Source organism: Mustela putorius, unplaced genomic scaffold (assembly GCF_011764305.1).
Source record: "Mustela putorius furo isolate JIRA1106 unplaced genomic scaffold, ASM1176430v1.1 tig00001021_pilon_pilon_pilon, whole genome shotgun sequence".
In the NCBI taxonomy this organism is placed as follows: domain Eukaryota; kingdom Metazoa; phylum Chordata; class Mammalia; order Carnivora; family Mustelidae; genus Mustela; species Mustela putorius.
This window is the reverse complement of record NW_025421534.1, coordinates 1,041,586-1,064,592: the sequence shown is the minus strand read 5'-3', so window position 1 is coordinate 1,064,592 and position 23,007 is coordinate 1,041,586. Positions and strand designations below refer to the sequence as shown.

General features: G+C 35.7%; 1 protein-coding gene across 6 annotated transcripts in view; it reads right to left on the bottom strand.

The window, feature by feature from the left end:
- BRWD3 (bromodomain and WD repeat domain containing 3) overlaps window positions 1-23,007 on the bottom strand; it is a 220,789-nt gene that overhangs the window by 53,666 nt on the left and 144,116 nt on the right. For all 6 annotated transcript variants that reach the window (XM_013050048.2, XM_045087074.1, XM_045087075.1 and 3 more), the window contains 4 exons: window positions 5,735-5,842; window positions 3,710-3,834; window positions 2,232-2,314; window positions 815-926 (listed from right to left, as the gene is read on the bottom strand). In XM_013050048.2, the coding sequence (XP_012905502.1) occupies window positions 815-926; window positions 2,232-2,314; window positions 3,710-3,834; window positions 5,735-5,842 (428 nt within the window). The remainder of the gene's footprint in view (window positions 1-814; window positions 927-2,231; window positions 2,315-3,709; window positions 3,835-5,734; window positions 5,843-23,007) is intronic.

Below are 23,007 nucleotides of genomic sequence, written 5' to 3'. Positions count from 1 at the left end.
TAGTCTACCAATAGGAAATACAAAGAGCAGTAAGCTTACACTTAGTTTTACCTGGCTTTTTAAAAAAATTCCAATCGAGCATATATTCAATATTAAGCCAGGATACAGAATGAAAAGATCTTTTTGGAAAATTTCTTTCAGGTTAAAAAAGTCAATTTGATAGATCAATTCTTTCTGTAGGATAATCTACTTTATACTAACAGACTAAGTATTACAGTATCTCCAAAGTTTTATGATTCCCTTTTCATCAGCAATATGGAGATTAAAAGTCAATCTTCACAGAATAAACCTTTATCACTCTTGAGAAGAAAGCTTCATTATTAGGAATCTTACAGTGATGGGATTTAATGAAGAACTAAAGTAAATGTTGTAGACAAATAGTATACCCAAATATGATACCTCTGCCTAGAATTCATACCATTAAATAAAAGACTGGGTACTAATATTCATTGCTATATTCCAGCTATAACAATTACTTTAAACATTGAATTAATTTTAGTATTCTTCCTGAAATAATATTTGCAATTCTCGTTTAAAATAGAAATATTTAAAAGAAAATACAGGCATAAGGGCGTCTTATGTTATCTTATGACTTAATAAGTCTTCAGTTCCTGCTTTGTTTTAGCATGTATATTGGACCAAGAGGTTTATCATCAAATTTCTTCCTTACAGGTACTATGATTACTTCTTTACAGGTCAGATAAAGATAAGGTGAAGATAAAATTAACAAGGTGTTATTCCTAATAGGGTTTATAGAAAGTCCATATAGTACTACAGTATTATATCAGGCATAAAATACCATAACTATACTTACTGAACACTGTAACACTGGAAAGAACTATCAGGATACTCTGGTTGAAAAGGCTGCTGACTCTCCACAGTCCCAAACCACCAGGCGTCATCTATTATACTGCGGAATCTATCACCTACAATGTTTTTAGAAATTCTTAAAAGGATGTTTTTGAGAAAAATCGCTTTGTTCACATTCTGAATTGCTACTTTGTGTTAGACACAGAAGCAGCATTACTAGAGTTTTCAATCTGAGTTTTCCAGATAAGTAAATTTTATACTTTACCTTAAGGATTTTGATTTCTAAGTACTAGTAATCTTTCTGAAATAAATCAAACATGTCCATGTCTTCTTATATAAAAGCTACAAAGTATAATCTTTTATTAATTATTTAGGATCATCATTAAGCGTACTTTTTCTTGTACTATACATGTTACTACAGTTGTTTCTTTTCCTTATTGCTTTCAGCTTTTTGCCTTTTTTTAAAAAAAGATTTTATTTATTTATTTGACAGACAGAGATCACAAGTAGGCCGAGAGGCAGGCAGAGAGAGAGAGGAAGGGAAGCAGGCTCCCTGCTGGGCAGAAAGCCCAATTCGGGGCTCAATCCCAGAACCCTGGGATCATGACCTGAGCCGAAGGCAGAAGCTTTAATCCACTGAGCCAACAAGGTGCCCCTCAGCATTTTGCCTTTAAAAATCTCTTCATACTAATTTTCTGCCTCTAAAGGGATAAGGATTATAAAACCAAATCACTGTGAACAAAAATTTTCTCCCACGTAAAAAAGGAGAATTTAAAAGTACTAATAGCAAACAATTACATAGTATAAATTTTAAGTACTTAGGTACCATTTTAAGTGTTTTTAATATGTCAACTCATTTATTGCTCATATCAACCTTATAGGTGTGTTTTGATGATTCCCACTATAAAGATAAAGGAAGTGGGACAGAGATTAAAAACTTGCCCAAGATCAAATAGCTAGTGAGGAAGTAAGGAAGGTGGAAGAGGAGTGAAGGAGGGGGAGAGGAAAAGAAAAGGGGTAGAAAGAGGTAGAGGTACAGAGAGAAACAGAGAAAGAGAAAGAGTGACAGACAGACAGAGGGAGAAAAAGAGAAAGAAAGAAAATCACAATCAGTAATGGTCTGCTTAAGAGCCCAAGTGTTAAGTATTTTATACTAGGGCAACTGACATTTGATGCTTTTCTTTGTAATTCATATTTGTATTCTAACAGATTAGATATTTGCAGAGAGTTTAGAGGCTATATGCCACATAGGATGTACATAAAATCACCTCAACATAACTGAGAAGGAAAATTTAATTTGATCTAATTTGGCTAAGAGCTTTACCAATTACATATTAAACTAGTTTATGTCTATTAAACTGGAGTTAAAAAGTTACATTATTTCAAACTTAATGGTTATTAAGTAAGAATTTTATATTTACCTATCTGCCAGTTCCTTTCTTTGGCTTCATTATAAAACTGATGTAGTACAAGGAAGTCAATGACATCTGGCATGTCATGATACCTATTCAAGAAATAAAGCACATATGAATCAATATACAGAGCACCATATGTTACTAAATATCCAGAGATATATGTTTAATGTGGAGCCATTTAAAAACTGTTGAAAGCCTCAAGATTTCTGCAAATGTCTTTAATTAAACTCCATCTGCTTTTATTTGTTTGGGAGTTCCCTACCTACTACGATATCACTTCAAAAACATAAAGACACCAATGAAGATACTTAAAGCTTAATATAAGGTATTATATATTAAGACCTCTTTAAGAAAGGTATGAATTGATGTTCTTTCAACTCCTTAGATTTCAAAGTTCAAGAAATGAGCCACTGATTAGCTATTCCTATTATTATTAACAGAAATAAAAGCAACTACCATGTCTCAACCACACTCATATATTATATATATGATATATGATTATGATATGATATATAATATTATATATATATGTGTATATATATATATATATAAAATCTCCAATTGACCCTTGAACAATATGGGTTTGAACTGTGCAGGTCTATATGCAGATTTTTTCAATAAATATAGTACTGTAAATATATTTTCTCTCCCTTACAATTTTCTTCTTTTTCTCTTTTTTATTAGATTTTTTTTTCATTTGTCAGAGATAGAGCACAAGCAGGGAAAGTGGCAGGTAGAGCAGGCAGAGCAGGCAGAAGCAGGTTCCCTGTCAAGCAGGGAGCCCAGTGTGGGACTGGATCCCACAGGGATCATGACTGGAGCCAAAAGCAGATGCTTAATTGACTGAACCACCCAGGCATCCCATCCCTTATGATTTTCTTAAAAATGTTTCATTTTCTCTAGCTTACTTTATTGTAAGAATACTAAATATAATACATATTAGTCAAAAGTTTTTGTTATCAGTAAGGCTTCTGCTCAACAGCAGGTATTAGTTAAGTTTTGGGGAATCAAAAGCTATATATATATGCAGATTTTCAACTGTGTGGGAGTCAGTGCCCATAACCCCTTACATTGTTCAAGGGTTAACTGTATACACACATACACACACACACTACATTACATATCTATTAGCTACACACATGCATGCATACACTATGCAAGTTTTTATATCTACACACACACACACCACACACACACTATTATGTGGAGAAACAAACCAGAAATTAAACATTAAACCCTGGTTTTTATTTGTTTATTTTTTAAATTTAAATTCAATTAGCCAACATACAGTACATCATTAGTTTTTGATGTAGTGTTCAATGATTCATTAGTTGTGTATACACCCAGTGCACATCAAGTCTTTAAAAATCTAAAGCCTATAGTGCTATAGTATTTTCTCTCCCATTAAGCCCTGTACTCCACAGAATACATGATAGGGATTAAAACACACAGACACACAGACACAAACAGAGATAGCTACTCACTTAATGGAAAAAGATTCTCCAGTCATTTTGCCTGAAATAGGGTCCAGAAATGCAAGCTTCAAGCAACATAGTGTAGGTGGTCCAACCTCATATTTGATTCCTACAATCTTAACAAATTCTTGTTCCTATTCATGAGAATACCAATGAATTATTACTTTCAATATAAATAATTGCCTGATATTTGCATATTATTTCACTATTTTTCAAACAATTAAAAATTATCTGAATATCCACCAAATATTAAGCATTCCACTAAGTGCTAAAGACAATAAGACATGGTTCTTGACCTTTAATACTTAACAGCAGGCTGTAGCATAATGCAGGGCTCTAAACCAAGGATAAGCAACAGAATCCCCTTAAGAACATTTTTAAAATTCATATTCCCAAACCCTACTCCTATAGAATTGAATTCAGTAGGTCTGGGGTACAAGCTTAGTCATGCATATTTTGAAAGAACTCCCCAGGGGAGTTAAAAACCAAGTAATGAGTGAGGAAGTAGGGAAGGGAGGGAGGAGTGAGGAGGGGGGGAAGAGATAATAGTGGAAAGAGGCAGAGGTACAGAGAAACAGAGAGAGATGGAGAAAGACAAGAATGACAAAGAGGGAGAAAAATGAAAGAAAGGAAACCACAATCAATAATGGTCTGCTTAAGAGCCCAATTGTTAAGTATTTTATATTAGGGCAACTGAATTTGATGACTGTTAAGATTCTTAGTTAAGAATTACTCCTTCAGCAGAAATATGGTATGTAAGAAGGCAGGTAGAAATGTATGTATACATTTGGGGAAAGGACTTATATTTTTTTAATGCCCACAATATTATTTTACAAACCATCCTTGTAACTGATTATTAGTAACACTTAACAGATGACAAAACTGAGCCTCATTGGTATAGTGACTTGCTTAAAGTTATGTACTTGGGTATGTGTATATATATATCAGATCTGGATTGAAATTCAGGTTATATTCCAAAACCCACATTCTTGCACCCACACAAATGCTGCCTCCTATAATTTCCTAGAGCCACAATGTTAGAATTTAAAAAATGAAAAATCGTGTTTTATTCATTCTTGATTTAAAAACAACAACAACAACTCAACTTTCACCTGATTCAGAACAGATGATGGTATCACTATCTACCAGGAGATGACTGTGTAAAGGTCACTTGATAAGATACTTTGGTACCTTACAACCTTAATGTAATATTTTACAAGTATCTATATCTTTATTTAAATAAATGTACCCGCTTTCATGTATCCTTCCTGCTATACATCATCACACAACAATCCTTCATTTACCTGGAAACCACTCTAAAATTGCTCTTTAGTCTCTTTTTCTTCAATTGGAAAAATAAAAGAAGAAAACACCCATAAACCTAACTAGAAATGATGGTGTATGTATACTTATGTCTGTTTCTTTGTATGTATCTATGTATACATGGATAAATGAATGAATGAATATGTATTTATAGTCAGAAAAAACTCCTCTAAAAATAAATATATCTATCTTACTTAATACAATGTAGCTATAAGGTAATATATCAAAATAGGTAATTCATAAAACACCATAAAATTCTGAGTTTCTTGGGATTTATAATTACTAATTATCTTAATGTCACTGTAACCTCAAGGATGTCTGTAGTCCACACATGCAGTCAGCTTCCAGAGCTTCCAGAATGTACAAAGCTGCTGAGGAAAATATCCATACCAGGGAACTGCTGTTTTGCAGTATAATATATATTATATGTAATAATATAATATAATATAATATAATATATAATATATAATATACACTAGATAATTTGAAGCATGAAGGAAATTAGGTCAAATAATCAAGACAACAGGTAGCATACAAATTTCGGGAAACATAAAATATGACCCATAACACTCAATTGTATCAGAGTATGGTACATCATGTTATCTTAGACACACAATCAACACTGAAATACGTAGGACACAAAAACATATAAGCAAATAACTTAATTCCGAAGTTATTTCAACTGCACACTTATGAATATGTCAAATTTACCCTGAGATCCATTTTATTCCATGGCTGTTTTTGTAAATTAAGGCTGTATATTTTTGACTTCCTTACAGCCCGCACATAAGCTTCATGTCCTTGCCTGAAATAGATAAGCTAAAACAAAAAACATATGGTATTAAACAGCAGCATCTTATTTAACAACTCTATATATCCCAATATATACTCTTACAAATGTCCTCTTCTGTTTAAAACAAACATATTTATAATTTTAAAAAATGTATAATAAAGGTATTTGTCATCATTAAATAATGTTCATTCAGTACTTATAACTGTGTTGCCCTGCACTAAGTACTGCATATAAATAGAACACTGTATACACAATCTTTATCCCCCTAGCTGCTTCAAAAATTTCTGAAGAAACAGGGATCAATGACATATTGTACAGAACACTGGTCATATTTTAAAGTACTATATTTCAAACTGTAATTAACATTCTAAACATCAACATTTTAATAGTGAGCCTATACATTTTTTGTGTGTATGTGTGTGTGTGTGTACACATATATATACACATATATAAAATTCTAACCACAGGCTACTAAATAGAGTAATTTCCAAATAGACTAGAATTTTTATTTCTAAGAATTAACATCAGAACTGGCATAGTATGGAAAGAAAATGAATTCAAGTGCTTAGTTAACACATTTCACCTCCTCAGGACAGCATTAATATTCCTTTTTTTTAAAAGATTTTATTTATTTATTTGACAGAGAGAGATCACAAGTAGGCAGAGAGGCAGGCAGAGAGAGAGAGAGGAGGAAACAGGCTCCCTGCTGAGCAGAGAGCCCGATGCGGGACTCGATCCCAGGACCCTGAGATCATGACCTGAGCCGAAGGCAGCGGCTTAACCCACTGAGCCACCCAGGCGCCCAGCATTAATATTCTGATTCGTTAAAAAAGGTTTCTTGTTCTCAATAATTTTAAAGTGGTAGTAGAGTTAATAAAATTTTTTAAAAAATGTAACATTGAAAAATACTGAGATTTAAAAAATACACTGACATACTCTACCAATCAACTGTCTTTTTTTAATTTTTATTTTTTAAAGATTTATTTGTTTATTCATTTGACCCAGAGAGAGAGAGAAACAGCGAGAGAGGGAACACAAGCAGTGGGAGTGAGAGAATGAGAAGCAGGCTTCCCACTGAGCAGGGAGCCTGATGTGGGACTTGATCCCAGGACCCTGGGATCATGACCTGAGCTGAAGGCAGACACTTAATCAACTGAGCCACCCGGGTACCCCCAATCAACAGTGTCTAAGTCAGAATTCTTAATACTTAAAAATACAAGTAGAACACTAAAAAGATTTAAATACTATTATATAAACATAATTATAAGGGTAAAATATCAATAATAAACAAGTTATTTATATATCATTAATTATATATTTATTCCTGTACTCAACAAATATTGATTGAATGTGTGTATAAGGCATTAGGTGCTGTGGTTAACATATCAAAATACAATCCTTTCCCTCAAGGATATGGGCAGACATGTGAGTATAAAATAAGGCAGAATATACCAAGTATTATAAGAGATAAATAAATAAGGTGTGAAAGCTCAGGAGGAAAGAGTGATAGGCAAATGGCAAGCAGAAGTTGGCATTTAAGTTAGACTTTGGCCAATGAGCATTTTCAAAGGCAATGACCTGTGGGTATGGCCAGTCCAGGCAAAATACTGAAGGTTTAACATTTACAGTAAAAAGTAATGCTGTCATTAAGAACTTATTTTATAAAAAGTATGAGTTTTATGAGTTCTTTAAAAACATTATTTATGTATTTCACTAAATCACTTATATACCTCCTCCAATATCTAAACAACTATCATTACCTAATACACACTAATCTTGAAGCATATAAGCATATGCTAAGTTTAGTGATACAACCAAGATAAATATGATCCTATAGAGAGGAGTCTCATAATATTAAAGAATATACATATCCTTGTGTTGCTTTATAAAGTGATCTTTTTGTACACTTTATTTATTTATTTATTTATTAGAGAGAGAGAGAGAGAGAGATTGAGAGACAGCGTGAGCAGAGGGAATGGGCAGAGGAGAGAGAATCTCAAAGAATACTCCCCATTGAGTGCAGAGCCCAACATGAGGTTCAATCTCATAAATGAGATCATGATCTGGGTCAAAATCAAGAGTCAGATACTTAACTGACTGAGCCATACAAGTTCCCCACATCTTATAAAGTCTCCTAAAATTAATTAAAAATTACTCCCCTTAGACAAAGATGGCAGCCAAGTAGGATGACCCTAGGCTTGCATGGTCACCAAAACACAACTAGATAACTATCAAATCATCCTAAATATCCCAGAAATATATCTCAAGAATGACAGAACAAACTCCACAACTAAAGGTAGAGAAGAGGCCTCACTGAAGAAGGTAGGAAGGTAGGAAGTATGGAGACACGTAAATTTAAAAAAAAAAAATGATTTCGCGTTTTTACATTTAAATTCAATGTCTTCCTTCCCATATGTTCATCTGCTTTGTTTCTTAAATTCCACATATGAGTGAAACCATATAGTATTTGTATTTATCTGACTGACTTAGTTCACTTAGCATAATATACTCTAGCTCCATCCATATTGCTGCAAATGGCCAGATATCATTCTTTTGTACACACATGCCACTTCTTCTCTACCCATTTATCAAAGGCCATCTGGTCACTTTTCATAATTAGGCTATTATTGATAATGCTACTATAAACATTGGGATACAAGTGCTCCTTTGAATCAGTAATTCTGTATCTTTTAGATAAATACCTAGTAGAAATCTTCAGTCTTAGGATAGTTTTATTTTCAACTTTTTGAGAAACCTCCATACCGTTTTTCAGAGTGGCTATACCAATTTCCATTCCCACCAACAGTGCAAGAGGATTCCCCTTTCTCCACATCCTCTCCAACACCTGTTGTTTTTAAGTTGTTAATTTTAGCTATTCTAACAGATGTGAGGTGGTATCTCACTGTGGTTTTGATTGGCACCTCCCTGATCATGAGTGATATTGAATATTTTAACACATGTCAGACTTCTGAAGATCTTGTTTGGAAAAATGTCTATTCATGTGTTCTGCCCATTTCTTAACTGGATTATTTGGCTTTTCGGATGTTGCTTTTTGTTAGTTCCTTATATATTATGGATAATAACCCTTTATCAGATACATCATTTACAAATATCTTCTTCCATTCTGTGGGTTGCCTTTTAGTTTTGTTGATTGCTTCCTTTGCTGTGAAGAAGCTTTTTAACTTGAAGAGGTCCCAATAGTTTATTTTTGCTTTTCTTTCCCTTGCCTCCTGAAACATGTCTAGAAAGAAGTTGCTATGGTTGATGACAAAGACACTTCTTCCTTGTTCTCCTCTAGGAATGTGATGGATTCCTGTCTCACATTTAAGTCTTTAACCTATTTTGATTTTAGTTTAGTATCTGGTGTACGAGAGTGGTCCAGTTTCATTCTTTTGCATGTTGCTCTCCAGTTCTCCCAACACCATGAGTTGAAAGTGACTGTCTTTTTTCCACAGGATATTCTTTCTGCTTTGTCAAAGATTAGTTGACCTTCTAGTTGTGGGTTCATTTCTGGGTTCTCTACTAGGTACTACTGATCTATATGTCTGTTTTTGTGCCAGTCACATACTGTCGTCATTGCTACAGCTTTGCAATACAGCTTGAAGTCTGGAATTGTAAGGCCTCCAACTTTTTCTTTTTTAAGATGCCTTTGGTTATTCGGAGTCTTTTGTGGTTATACTAGTTTTAGGATTGTTTTTCCTTGCTCAGTGAAAAATGCTGGTAGTATTTTGATAGGGATTGCATTAAATGTATAGATTGCCTTGGGTAGTATACACATTTTAATAATACTAGTTTTTCTAACCCATGAGCATGGGATATTTTTCAATTCCTTTGTGTCCTCTTCAATTTCTTTCATAAGTATTCTAGCTTTCATAGTGCAGATCTCTTCTGTGGTTAGGTTTATTCATAAGTATCTTCTAGTTTTTGGTTTTTGGTAAATGGGATGGATTCCTTCATTTCTTTCTGCTGCTTCATTACAGTGTTTAGAAATACAAAATGTTTCTATACATTGATTGTGTATCCTTCTACTTTATTGAATTCATGTACAAGTTCGAGGAATTTTTAGTGGGGTCGTTTGGGCTTCCTACAGAGTATTATGACATTTGTGAATAGTGAAAGTTAGTTCTTCCTCACTGAGTTGGATGCTTTTTATTATTATTATTATTATTATTATTATTATTTTGTCTATTTCCTGTGGCTATTATTATTATTATTATTTTGTCTATTTCCTGTGGCTAGGACTTCCAGGTATGTCAAATAATGGTGATGAGACTGGACATCCATCCCTGTTTTCTTCCTGACTGAAAAGGAAAAACTGTTTTTCCCCATTGATGGTATTAGCAGTGGGTCTTTCACATAAGGCTTTTATAAAAATGTTGAGTTATGTTCCCTCTATCCCGACATTGTTGAGGGTTTTTTTCAAGAAAGGATGCTATACTTTGTCATATGCTTTTTCTGTATCTATTGAGAGGTCATATGGTTCTTACTCTTTATTAATATGGTGCTACCATGTTGATTCATTTACAAATATTTCATTACCCTTGCAGCCCAGGAATAAATCTCACTTGATTGTGGTGAATATTCTTTTAATGTATTGTTGGAGTCAATCTGCTAGCATCTTCTTGAGAATTTTTGCATCCATGTTCATCAGGGATACAGGCTTATACTTAACCACTTCTCCATTTTAGTCTATTTTTTTTTTTTAAGAGAGAGCAGGAGGAATAGAGGAGGGAGAGGAACAAGCAGACTGAGTGTGGAGTCCAGAGTAGGGATCAAACTCACAACCCTGAGTTCATGACTTCTACTGAAACTAAGAGTTAGTGCTTAACTGATTTAGCCACCCAGGTGCCCCCGTAGTGGGGTCTTTGTCTGATTTTAGAATCAAGGCAAGCCTGGCCTCGTAAAATGAGTCTGGAAGTTTTCCTTCCAATTCTATTTTTTGCAAAAGTTTGAGAAAAATGGATATTAACTCTTCTTTAAATGACTGGTAGAATTTCCCTGTGAGCCCAACTGGCCCTGGAATTTTGTTTGTTAGATTTGTGATTACTGATTCAATTTTTTGGGTGGTTTTTGGTCTCTTCAAGTTTTCTATTTGTTCCTTATTTCAGTTTTGATAGTTTATGTGTTCTAGGAATTTATCCATTTCTTCTATATTTCCCAATATGGGCCATACAATTTTTCACAATACTCCCTTATATATATTTTTTAAATATTTTTTGTGGTGTTGTGATCTCTCCTCTTTCACTCATGATTTTACTTATTTGGGTCCTTTCTCTTTTCTTTTTGATAACTCTGGCTAGGGGTTTACCAATTTTATTAATTCTTTTAAAGAATCAGCTCCTAGTTTCACTGATCTGTTTTACTGGTTTTTCTTTGTTCCTATATTATTTATTTTCTGCTCTAATTGTTATTTTATCCTGTCCTCTTCTGACTTTCTTCTACTTTAGAAGTAGACTTCTTCTGATTTCTTCTACTTTAGGCTTTGTTTGCTGTTCTTTTTCTAGATGCTCAAGGTATAAGGTTAGGTTGTATGTTTGAGATTTCCTTGCTTCTTGAGGTAGGCCTGTTTTGTATACACTCCCTTCTTATGACTGCTTTTTCTGCATCCCAAAAGTTTTGGACTATTGTGTTTTCATCTTCATTTGTTTCCATGTATTTCTTTATTTCTTCTTTAATTTCATAGTTAACCCATTCGTTTTTTAGTAAGATATTCCTTAACCTCCATGTATATGTGGTCTTTCCAATTTTTTTCTTGTAGTTGACTTCATGTTTCATAGTGTGGTCATAAAATATGCATCGTATGATCTCAATCTTTTTTATTTGTTGAGGCCTGATTTGTAACCCAGTATGTGTATATTCTGGAGAATACCCCATGTGTACACAAAAGAATGTATATTCTGCTGCTTTAGGATGAAATGTTCTGAATAAATCTGTTAAGTTTACCTCATCCAGCCTGCCATTCAAAGACATTGTTTCCTTGTTGATTTTCTGTTTAGCTCATTTGTCCATTGCTGTAAGTGGGATGTTAAAGTCCCATAATAAACTTGTACTATTATCACTGAGTTTTTTATGTTTGTTATTAATTCATTTATATATTTGGATGCTCTCAAGTTGGCAGCATAAATATTTATATGCATTATGTCTTGTCTTTTTGTCGGATAGACCCCTTTATTATGATATAGTACCTTTCTTCATCTCTTGTTAAATAGTCTTTGGTTTAAAATCTAGTTTGTCTGATATAAGTATGCTTACTCCAGCTTTTCTCTTCTTTTCTTTTTTCTTTTTGATGGCTATTAGCATAATAGATGGCTCTCCATCCCTTCACTTTCAGTCTGTATGTGTCTTTAAGTCTAAAGTGAGCCTATGGTAGGTAGCACATGGATGGGTCTTGTTTTTTGATTCATTATGATATCCTTTGTCTTTTAATTGGAGCATTTAGTCCATTTACATTCAGAGTAATTATTGATAGACATAAATTTAGTGTCATTGTGTCAACTGTATTACCTCATTGTTTCTGGAGATTTTCTCTGTTCCTGTCTAATCTTTGTTGCCTCTGGACTTACTTTCCCACTCAAAGAGTTCCTTTCAATATTTCTCGCAGGACTAGTATAGTGTCCATGAACTCCTTTAGTTTTTGTTTGTCTAGGAAACTCTTTATTTCTCCTTCTATTCTGAATGAAGGCCTTGTTGGATCAAGTATTCTTGGCTGCGTATTTTTCCCATTCAGCACATTGAAAATACCATGTCATTCTCTTCTGGCCTGCCATGTTTCTGCTAGTAAGTCTGGTGCTAGCCTGATTGTCTTCCTTTATAAGTTAGGGATTTCTTTTCCCTTGCTGATCTGAAGATGTTCTCCTTATCTCTATATTTTATAAATTTTACTATGAAGTCTTTATTTTGGCCTGCTTTTGTTGATTTTAATGGGAGTCTTCTGTGCCTCCTAGATTTGGATGTTTGTTTCCTTTCACATTTTAGGGAAGTGTTAAGTTATAATTTCCTCAAAAACACCTTCTGCCTATTTTCCCCCTCTTCTTCTTCTTCTGTGACTCCTATGACATGAATGTTACTATGCTTTATGGAGTCACTGAGTTCCCAAAGTCTGCACTGATGATCCAATATTTTCCTTTCACTGTTATTTTCAGCTTGACTTTTTTCCACAATTTTATCTTCTATACCACTTATTCGTTCCTCTTCTTCCATCCTTTTCATTACATCCAATCTGTTTCATATCTCAGTTATAACATTTTTTATTTCAGCCTGACTAATTTTTGAGTCTGCAGTAAAGGACTCTCCAGTGTCTTCTATGGTTTTCTCAAGCCCAACTACTACCCTTATGATTGTTGTCTCAAATTCTAGTTCAGGCATATTATATCTGTTTTGATTAGATCCTTGACTATGATCTTGTTACTTCTTTGGGTATGAATTCCTCCAATGTGGCATGTTGTCTAGGTCTCTGCCTTCTGTCTCTTAGGAAAGCCTGTTATGCTTCCTGTTCCTGAGAGTTATGGCTATATGAAGAAAATGTCATATATTGACCAGGACCTAGTGCTTCAGGAAATATTTCTGTGTCTCTTGTATGCATTCTGCTGCTGTGTTTTGACTGCTTTTTCCCTTTTGTTGGTCCTCTGCATCATTTCTTCTTGCCTGCAGTAGGGAGTGTTTGGACCTTGTCCAGTGCAGTTTTAGCTAGGTTTTCTCTGGTCAGCATGTTAAAAGAAGCTAGATCCAATTTCCACTAGATCTTAAGTTTGGCCACACTCTATGGTCAGTAGACTTGGTGAGGGCAGGGTAGTTTGTGTTGGCTTTCTGGGGGAGGTGCCTGTTGCTCTGGTTCTCAGGCAAGCCTGCCTTAGAAAAAAAAAGACCTGCAGAGCTCAGGCGGACAGGGTTTAGTGCACGCAGCTCCAGGCTCCACTTTGGGCACTATGCTGTTCACTGAAGTCTGTCTGTGCTTCCACAATGTGGCCTCTTTTCTCCCTCTAGTTGTTCAGTTTGTTATCTCAGTCCTCATACTGATTTTGTGGGCTTTTGGAATGACCCAATATTTATCTAGCTGTGCTCAAGAGGCAAGGCAAACATAGGGTACCCCTACTACTCTACTATCTTAACTCTTTATAAACCTGATCATTTCAATAGATGCAGAAAAAGCATTTAACAAAGTACAGCCTCCATTCATGATAAAAACCTCCAACAAAGTAGGTTTAGAGGAAACATACCTCTCAACATAATGAAAGCCATATACCCAAAAACCCCCTACAGTTAATATTGTCTTTATAAGGGAAAAACTGAGTTTTTTCCTGGTCAGGAACAAGACAGGGATGGCCATTCTCACCACTCTTATTTAACAGAGTACTGGAAGTTATAGCCTCATCAATCAGACAACAAAAGGAAATAAACAGCATCCAAATCGGCAAGGAAGAACTAAACCTTCCACTATTTGCAGTTGATGTGATACTCTATATAGAAAACCCTAAGGATTGTACTAAAAGAGTGCTAGGATTGATACACAAATTCAGTAAAGTTGCAGGATACAAAATGAATGTACAGAAATCTGTTACATTTCTATATACCAATAACGAATAAGTAGAAAGAGAAATTAAGGACTCAATTCCATTTACAGCTGCAGCAAAGCTAGTAAGATACCTTGGAACAAATTTAACCGAAGAGGTTTAAGATCTGTATTCTAAAAACTGTAAAATGCTGATAAAGGAAATTAAAGATAAGACAAAGAAATGGAAAGACACTCTATGCTCAGGGATTGAAAGAACAAATATTGTTAAAATGTCTACAGAACCCAAGATAGCCTACACATTTCACACAATCCATATCAAAATACTATCAGCATTCTTCACAGAACTGGAACAAAGAATCGTAAGATTTCTATGGAGCCACAGAAGACATCCAAATAGCCAAAGCTACCTTGCAAAATATAAGCAAAGCTGGATGAATCACAATTTCAGACTTCAATTTTTATTATAAAGCTGGAGTAATCAAAATAATATGGAATTGGCACAAAATCAGATATGTAGATCAATAGAAAACCCAAAAATACATCTACAACTACATGATCAATTAATCTTTGACAAAGGAGGAAAGAATATCCAATGGGAAAAAGACAGTCTCTTCAACAAATGGTGTTGGGAAAACTGAACGGCAACATACAAAATAATGAAAATGGACAACTTTCATATACCCAAAACCAAAAATAAATTCCAAATGGAATAAAGACCTAAATGTAAGACCTCAAATCATAAAAATCCTAGAAGAAAATGTAGGCACTAACTTCGTTGACACTGGTACAGCAACTTCTTTCTACCAACTTCTTTCTACATATGTTTCCTGAATCAAAGGAAACAAAAGTAAAGATAAACTATTAGGACCACATCAAAATAAAATGTTTCTGTGCAGCAAAGGCAACAATCAACAAAGCTAAAAGGCAAACCACAGAATGGGAAAATATATTTGCAAATGACATTTCTGGTAAAGGGTTAATATCTAAAACATATAAAGAAGTTATAACATTCAAAACCCAAAAAACAAATAATACAATTAAAAAATGGACAGAAGATATGAATAGACAATTTTTCAAAGAAGACACCCAGATGTCCGACACATGTGAAAAGATACTCAACATTACTCATCATTGGGGAAATGATAATCAAAATTACCATGAGATACCACCTCACACAAGTTAGAATGGCTACAATCAACAACACAAGAAACAAGAAGTCTTGGCAAGGGTGTGGAGAAAAGGACACCCTCCTGCATTGTTGGTGGGAATGCAAAGTGGTGCAGTCACTGTGGAAAACAGTAAGGAGGGTCCCCAAAAAGTTAGAAATAAAATTACCCTAGGATACAGAATTTAACCTACTAGATATTTACCTAAAGAATACAAAAAATACTAATTTAAGTGGATACATGCACCTCAATGTTTATTACGGTATTATGCACAAAGGCCAAATTGTGGAAACAGCTCATGTGTCCCCTGACTTATGTATGGATAAAGCTTTATCCATACACAATGGAATATTACTCAGACACTGAAAAGATGGAATTTTGCCATTTTCAAGGACATAGACTTACCTAGAAAATATTATGGTAAGTGAAATAAGTCAGTCAGAGAAATACAAATACCATGAATTCACTCATATGTGGAATTTAAGAAACAAAACAAAGTAACAAAGTGAAAAAAAGAGCAAGGGAAATCAGGAAAGAGACTTAACTAGGGAGAACAAACTGATGGTTAATAGAGGGGAGGTAGGGGGATGGGTTAAATAGGTGCTAGAGAGTATGGCGTACACTTGTGATGAGCACCAGGTATCATATGGAAGTACTGAATCAATATACTGCATACTTGAAATAAACTAATATAAAACTATACATCAAGTAACTGGGATTAAAATAAAATCTTAAAAAATTTACTCCCCTAAAGCCTCCATAAGAATAGGCAATAAGTTCAACAAATAATGATTTTGAATATGCCCCTGAAAAAGTTCTTTAGGTTCTTTTTTTTAAATATACCATTCATCAGAGCATGTTCTACTAAAACAACCACACAAAAAAGCATTGCTCCCAATTTCAATACTCGTTTGGAGACAAAATTATGAAAGAGAATCAGCAAGTAAGTATAAGACTACTTGATCACAGAAGAGGAGTCAAGATGCTGGAGAAGTAGCAGGCTGAGATGACATCAGGTAGCAGATCAGCTAGATAGCTTATCAAAACATTCCAAACACCTACAAATCCAACAGGAGATTGAAGAGAAGAAGGGCAACAATTCTAGAAACAGAAAATCGATCACTTTCTGAAAGGTAGGACCTGCAGAGAAGTGAATCCAAAGCAATGGGAAGATAGACTGCCAGGGGAGGGGCTGGCTCCTGGCAAGCGGCAGAGCAATGGAGCACAAAATCAGAACTTTTAAAAGTCTGCTCCACGGAGGGACATTGCTCCAGAGACAAAACCAGGTTGAATCCCACGCAGAGACAGCATGGTCTCAGGTCCAGCATGATCACAGAAAGATCGGGGGTGTCTGAGTGTCACAGAGCTCACAGGTGTTAGAGCAGGTAAGCCAGCTACAGAGACAGAGCCGAGGAGTGAGCTCTCAACTCGGGGTTACCCTAAACTATGATCTGTCGCAAAGGCAATGGCTCTGTTAGTGGGGACCCCACAAGATCTGGAGACACACCCCTGGAAGAGTGCAGGGATGTGCGGGGTTTGGAGACTCCAGGAGGGGCTGTGTGCCAGAGACAGCTGTGTGCCAGAGACAGAAATGCTTGGTCACAGGCTGGGTGAGCTCGGAGCGCAGCTGGAGGCCAGGCAGACAGGAGTGATTGAGGGCTTTTCTCCAAAGGCACACTGAGGAGTGGAGCCCTGAGCTCTCGGCTCCTCCAGGCCAGAGACTGGGAGGCCACCATTTTCATTCCCATCCTCTAGAACTCTATGGAAAGTGTTCAGGGAACAAAAGCTCCCCAAAGCGAACCAGAGCGGATTACTTGGCCTGGCCCAAGGTAAAGGTGGTATAATACCGCCACAGGCAAAGACACTTGAGAATCACTACAACAGGCCACTCCCCAAGAAGATCAGCAAGAAATCCAGCAGAGACCAAGTTCACTGACCAAGGAGAACAGCGGAATTCCAGAGGAGGGGAAAGCAAAGCATGGAATTCATAACTTTCTCCCCATGATTCTTAAGTCTTGCAAAGTTAATTAATATTTTTAATTTTTTTTTCTTCTGTTAATATTTTTAACTTTTACCCTTTCCTCTTTTAACATTTTTTAACTAGTTTATCTTAACAATACCTTCCAAAAAAAAATCATTTTTGAACTTTCATTACTATAGTCATATTTTATCATTCATTGTATCTAACTTTATTTTTTGTGCACACATAGGATTTTTTATTCTAAAAAAATTCTGGGATACAACTTCTTCTAAGAGATAAAAATATAGCCTAAATCTAGCACAGGGCTTTGTTTTAGTCTCCAGCCTGAGCAAATTCTCTGCACTTTCTTTTTCTTTATTCTTCCAAACATCTTATCAACCCCTTTAAAGAATTTTTAAAAAAAATTCATCTTTATAGTCATATTCCATCCCTTCACCATGTTTACCTTATATATGTTTTTCATTCTTTAAAATATTGGGAGGTAGTTTCTTCTAAAAGACCAAACTACTCGCAAAATTAAGTGGGTGACCCTGTTCTATTCACCAGTCTAATATATATGTATATTCTTTTTTATATTTTTCTTTATTCTTTTTATTTTTTTTAATTTATTTTTTTCTTTTTTTAATATTTTTTTCTGAACTTCTTTTTATCCCCTTTCATCCCCCGACGATTTGGGGTCTCTTCTGATTTGGTTGAGGCACATGTTCCTGTGGTCTTTGCCACCCTTTTAGTATTTTATTTACTCCTTCATATATTCTTATCTGGATAAAATGACAAGGTGGAAAAACTCACCAAAAAAAAAAAAAAAAAAAAGAAACAGGCAGTACCGAAGGCCAGGGACCTAATCAATACAGACATTGGCAATATGTCAGATCTAGAGTTTAGAATGACAATTCGCAGGGTGCTAGCCAGGCTCAAAAAAGGCATGGAAGATATTAGAGAAACCCGGTCTGGAGAGATAAAAGCCTTTTATGGAGAAATAAAGAACTAAAATCTAAGCAAGTTCAAATGAAAAAAGCTATTAATTAGGTGCAATAAAAAATGGAGGCTCTTACTGTTAGGAAAAATGAGGCAGAAGAGAGGATTAGTGATATAAAAGACCAAATGACAGAGAATAAAGAAGCTGAGCAAAAGAGAGACAAACAATTACTGGACCGCAAGGGGAGAATTCGAGAGATAAGTGATACCAAAAGATGAAACAACATTAGAATAAATGGGATTCCAGAAGAAGAAAACAGAGAGAGAGGAGCAGAAGGTATATTGGAAAGAATTATTGTAGAGAATTTCCCTAATACGGTAAAAAGAACAAGCATTAAAATCCAGGAGGCACAGAGAACCCCCCTCAAAATCAATAAAAACAGGTCCACACCCCATCATCCAATAGTAAAATTTACAAGTATAAGCGACAAAAAGAAAATCCTGAAAGCAGCGCAGGACAAGAAGTCAGTAACATACAATGGTAAAAATATTAGATTGGCAGAGTACTTATCCATAGAGACCTGGCAGGCCAGAAAGAAGTGACATTATATTTTCAGACCACTAAACGAGAAAACATGCAGTCAAGAATACTATATCCACTTAGGCTATCATTGAAAATAGAAGGAGAGGTAAAAAGCTTCCAGGACAACATAAACTAAAAGAATCTGTAAACACCAAACCGGATCTACAGGAAATATTGAAAGGGGTCCTCTAAGCAAAAAGAGAACCGAAAAGTAGTAGATCAGAATGGAACAGAGACAATATACAGTAATAGTCACCTCACAGGCAATACAATGGCACTAAATTCATATCACTCAATAGTTAGAATGTAAATGGGCTAAATGCCCCAATCAAAAGACACAGGGTATCAGAATGGATAAAAAATACCATGAATATGCTGTCTAGAAGAAACTCATTTTAGACCCAAAGACACCTCCTGATTTAAAGTGAGGGGGTGGAAAACAAATTACCATGCTAATGAACACCAGAAGAAAGCTGGGGTGGCAATCCTTGTATCACATCAATTAGATTCTAAGCCAAAGACTATAATAAGAGATGAGGAAGGACACTATATCATACTTGAATGGTCTGTCCAACAAGAAGATCTAACAATTTTAAATATCTATACCCCTAACATGGGAACAGACAACTACATAAACCAATTAATAATAAAATCAAAGAAATGCATCAACAATAATACAGTAGTAGTAGGGGGACTTTAACACTCTTCTCACTGAAATGGACAGATCATCCAAGCAAAAGATCAAGAAAATAAAAGCCTTAAATGATACACTGGACCAGACGGACATCACAGATATATTCAGAACATTCCATCCCAGAGCAACAGAACACACATTCTTCTCTAGTGCATGTGCAACATTCTCCAGAATAAATCACATCCTGGGTCATAAATCAGGTCTCAACTGGTATCAAAAGATTGGGATCATTCCCTGCATATTTTCAGACCACAATGCTCTAAAGCTAGAACTCAATCACAAGAGGAAATTTGGAGAGAATCCAAATACATGGAGACTAAAGAGCATCCTTCTAAAGAATGAATGGGTCAACCAGGAAATTAAAGAATAGTTGAAAAAATCATGGAAACAAATGATAATGAAAACACAACGGTTCAAAATCTGTGGGACACAGCAAAGGCAGTCCTGGAAGGAAAATATACAGTGATACAAGCCTCTTTCAAGAACACAAAAAAGGTCTCAAATAAACAACCTAACCCTACACCTGAAGGAGATGGAGAAAGAACAACAAAGAAAGCCTAACCCTAGTAGAAGAGAAATAATAAAGATCAGAGCAGAAATCAATGAACGAGAAGCCAAAAGAACAGTAGAACAAATCAATGAAACTAGGAGGTGGTTCTCCGAACGAATTAATCTGATGGATACACCACTGGCCAGACTTATCAAAAAGAAAAGAGAAAAGACCCAAATAAATAAAATCATGAATGAAAGAGGAAAAATCACAACCAACACCAAAGAAATACAAACCATTATAAGAACATACTATGAGCAACTCTACGCCAACAAATTCGACAATCTGGAAGAAATGGATGCATTCCTAGAAACATATAAACTACCACAACTGAACCAGGAAGAAATAGAAAACCTGAACAGACCCATAACCAGTAAGGAGATTGAAGGAGTCATCAAATATCTCCCAACAGACAAGAGCCCAGGGCCAGAAGGCTTCCCAGGGAAATTCTACCAAACAGTTAGAGAAGAATTAATTCCTATTCTCCTGAAACTCTTCCAAAAACTAGAAATGGAAGGAAAACTTCCAAACTCATTTTATGAGGCCAGCATCACCCTGATCCCCAAACCAGACAAGGATCACATCAAAAAGGAGAATTATAGACCAATATCCTTGATGAACACAGATGTGAAAATTCTCACCAAAATGCTAGCCAATAGGATCCAACAGTACATTAAAAGGCTTATTCACCACCACCAAGTGGGATTTATTCCAGGGCTGCAAGGTTGGTTCAACATCTGCGAATCAATCAATGTGATACAATACATTAATAAAAGAAAGAACAAGAACCATATGATACTCTCCATAGATGCTGAAAAAGCAATTGACAAAGTGCAGCATCCCTTCCTGATCAACACTCTTCAAAGTGTAGGGATAGAGGGCATATACCTCAATATCATCAAAGCCATCTATGAAAAACCCACTGCAAATATCATGCTCAATGGAGAAAAACTGAGAGCATTTCCGCTAAGATCAGGAACACGGCAGGGATGTCCATTATCACCACTGCTATTCAACATAGTACTAGAAGTCCTAGCCTCAGCAATCAGACAACAGAAAGAAATTAAAGGCATCCAAATCGACAAAGAAGAAGTCAAACTATCACTCTTTGCAGATGATATGATACTATATGTGGAAAACCCAAAAGACTCCACTCCAAAACTGCTAGAACTTGTACAGGAATTCAGTAAAGTGTCAGCATATAAAATCAATGCACAGAAATCAGTTGCATTTCTTTACACCAACAGCAAGACAGAAGAAAGAGAAATCAAGGAGTCAATCCCATTTACAATTGCACCCAAAACCATTAAGATACCTAGGAATAAACTTAACCAAAGAGGCAAACAATCTATACTCAGAAAACTATAAAGTCCTCATGAAAGAAACTGAGGAAGACACAAAGAAATGGAAACATGTCCCATGCTCCTGGATTGGAAGAACAAATATTATGAAAATGTCTAGCTACCTAAAGCAATCTACACATTTAATGCAATCCCTATTAAAGTCCCATCCATTTTTTCCAAAGAAATGGAACAAATGATCCTAAAATTTGTATGGAACCAGAAAAGACCTCAAATAGAGGAATTTTCAAAAAGAAAGCCAAAGGGGCGCCTGGGTGGCTCAGTGGGATAAAGCCTCTGCCTTCGGCGCAGGTCATGATCCCAGTGTCCTGGGATCGAGCCCCACATTGGGCTGTCTGCTCCGCGGAGAGCCTGCTTCCTCCTCTCTCTCTCTCTCTGCCTACTTGTGATCTCTGTCTGTCAAATAAATAAATAAAATATATATATAAAAAAAAAGAAAGCCAAAGTTGGTGGCATCATAATTCCAGACATCAAGCTCTACTACAAAATTGTCATCATCAACTCAGTATGGTCCTGGCAGAAGAACAGACACATAGATCAATGGAAGAGAAGAGAGAGTCCAGAAATAGACCCTCAACTCTATGGTCAACTAATCTTCGACAAAGCAGGAAAGAATGTCCAATGGAAAAAAGACAGCCTCTTCAATAAATGGTGCTGGGAAAATTGGACAGCCACATGCAGAAAAATGAAAATTGGACCATTTCCCTACACCACACACACGAAAAAAAACAAATAGACTCAAAAAATGGATGAAGGACCTCAATGTGAGAAAGGAATCCATCAAAATCCTTGAGGAGAACACAGGCAACAACCTCTTTGACCTCAGCTGCAGCAACTTCTTCCTAGGAACATCGCCAAAGGCAAGGGAAGCAAGGGCAAAAATGAACTATTGGGACTACATCAACATCAAAAAGCTTTTTTGCACAGCAAAGGAAACAGTTAACAAAATCAAAAGACAACTGACAGAATGGGAGAAGATATTTGCAAACGACATATCAGATAAAGGGGTGGTATCCAAAATCTATAAAGAGCTTAGCAAACTCAACACGCAAAGAACAAAGAATCCAATCAAGAAATGGGAAGAGGACATGAACAGACATTTCTGCAAAGAAGATATCCAGATGGCCAACAGACACATGAAAAAGTGCTCCACATAACTCGGCATCAGGGAAATACAAATCAAAACCACAAGGAGATACCACCTCACACCAGTCAGATTGGCTAAAATTAACAAGTCAGAAATGACAGATGCTGGCAAGGATGCGCAAAAAAGGGAACCCTTCTACACTGTTGGTGGGAATGCAAGCTGATGCAATTACTCTGGAAAATGGCATGAAGGTTTCTCAAAAAGTTGAAAATAGAGCTACCCTAGGACGCAGCAATTGCACTATTGGGTATTTACCCTAAAGGTACAAACGTAGTGATC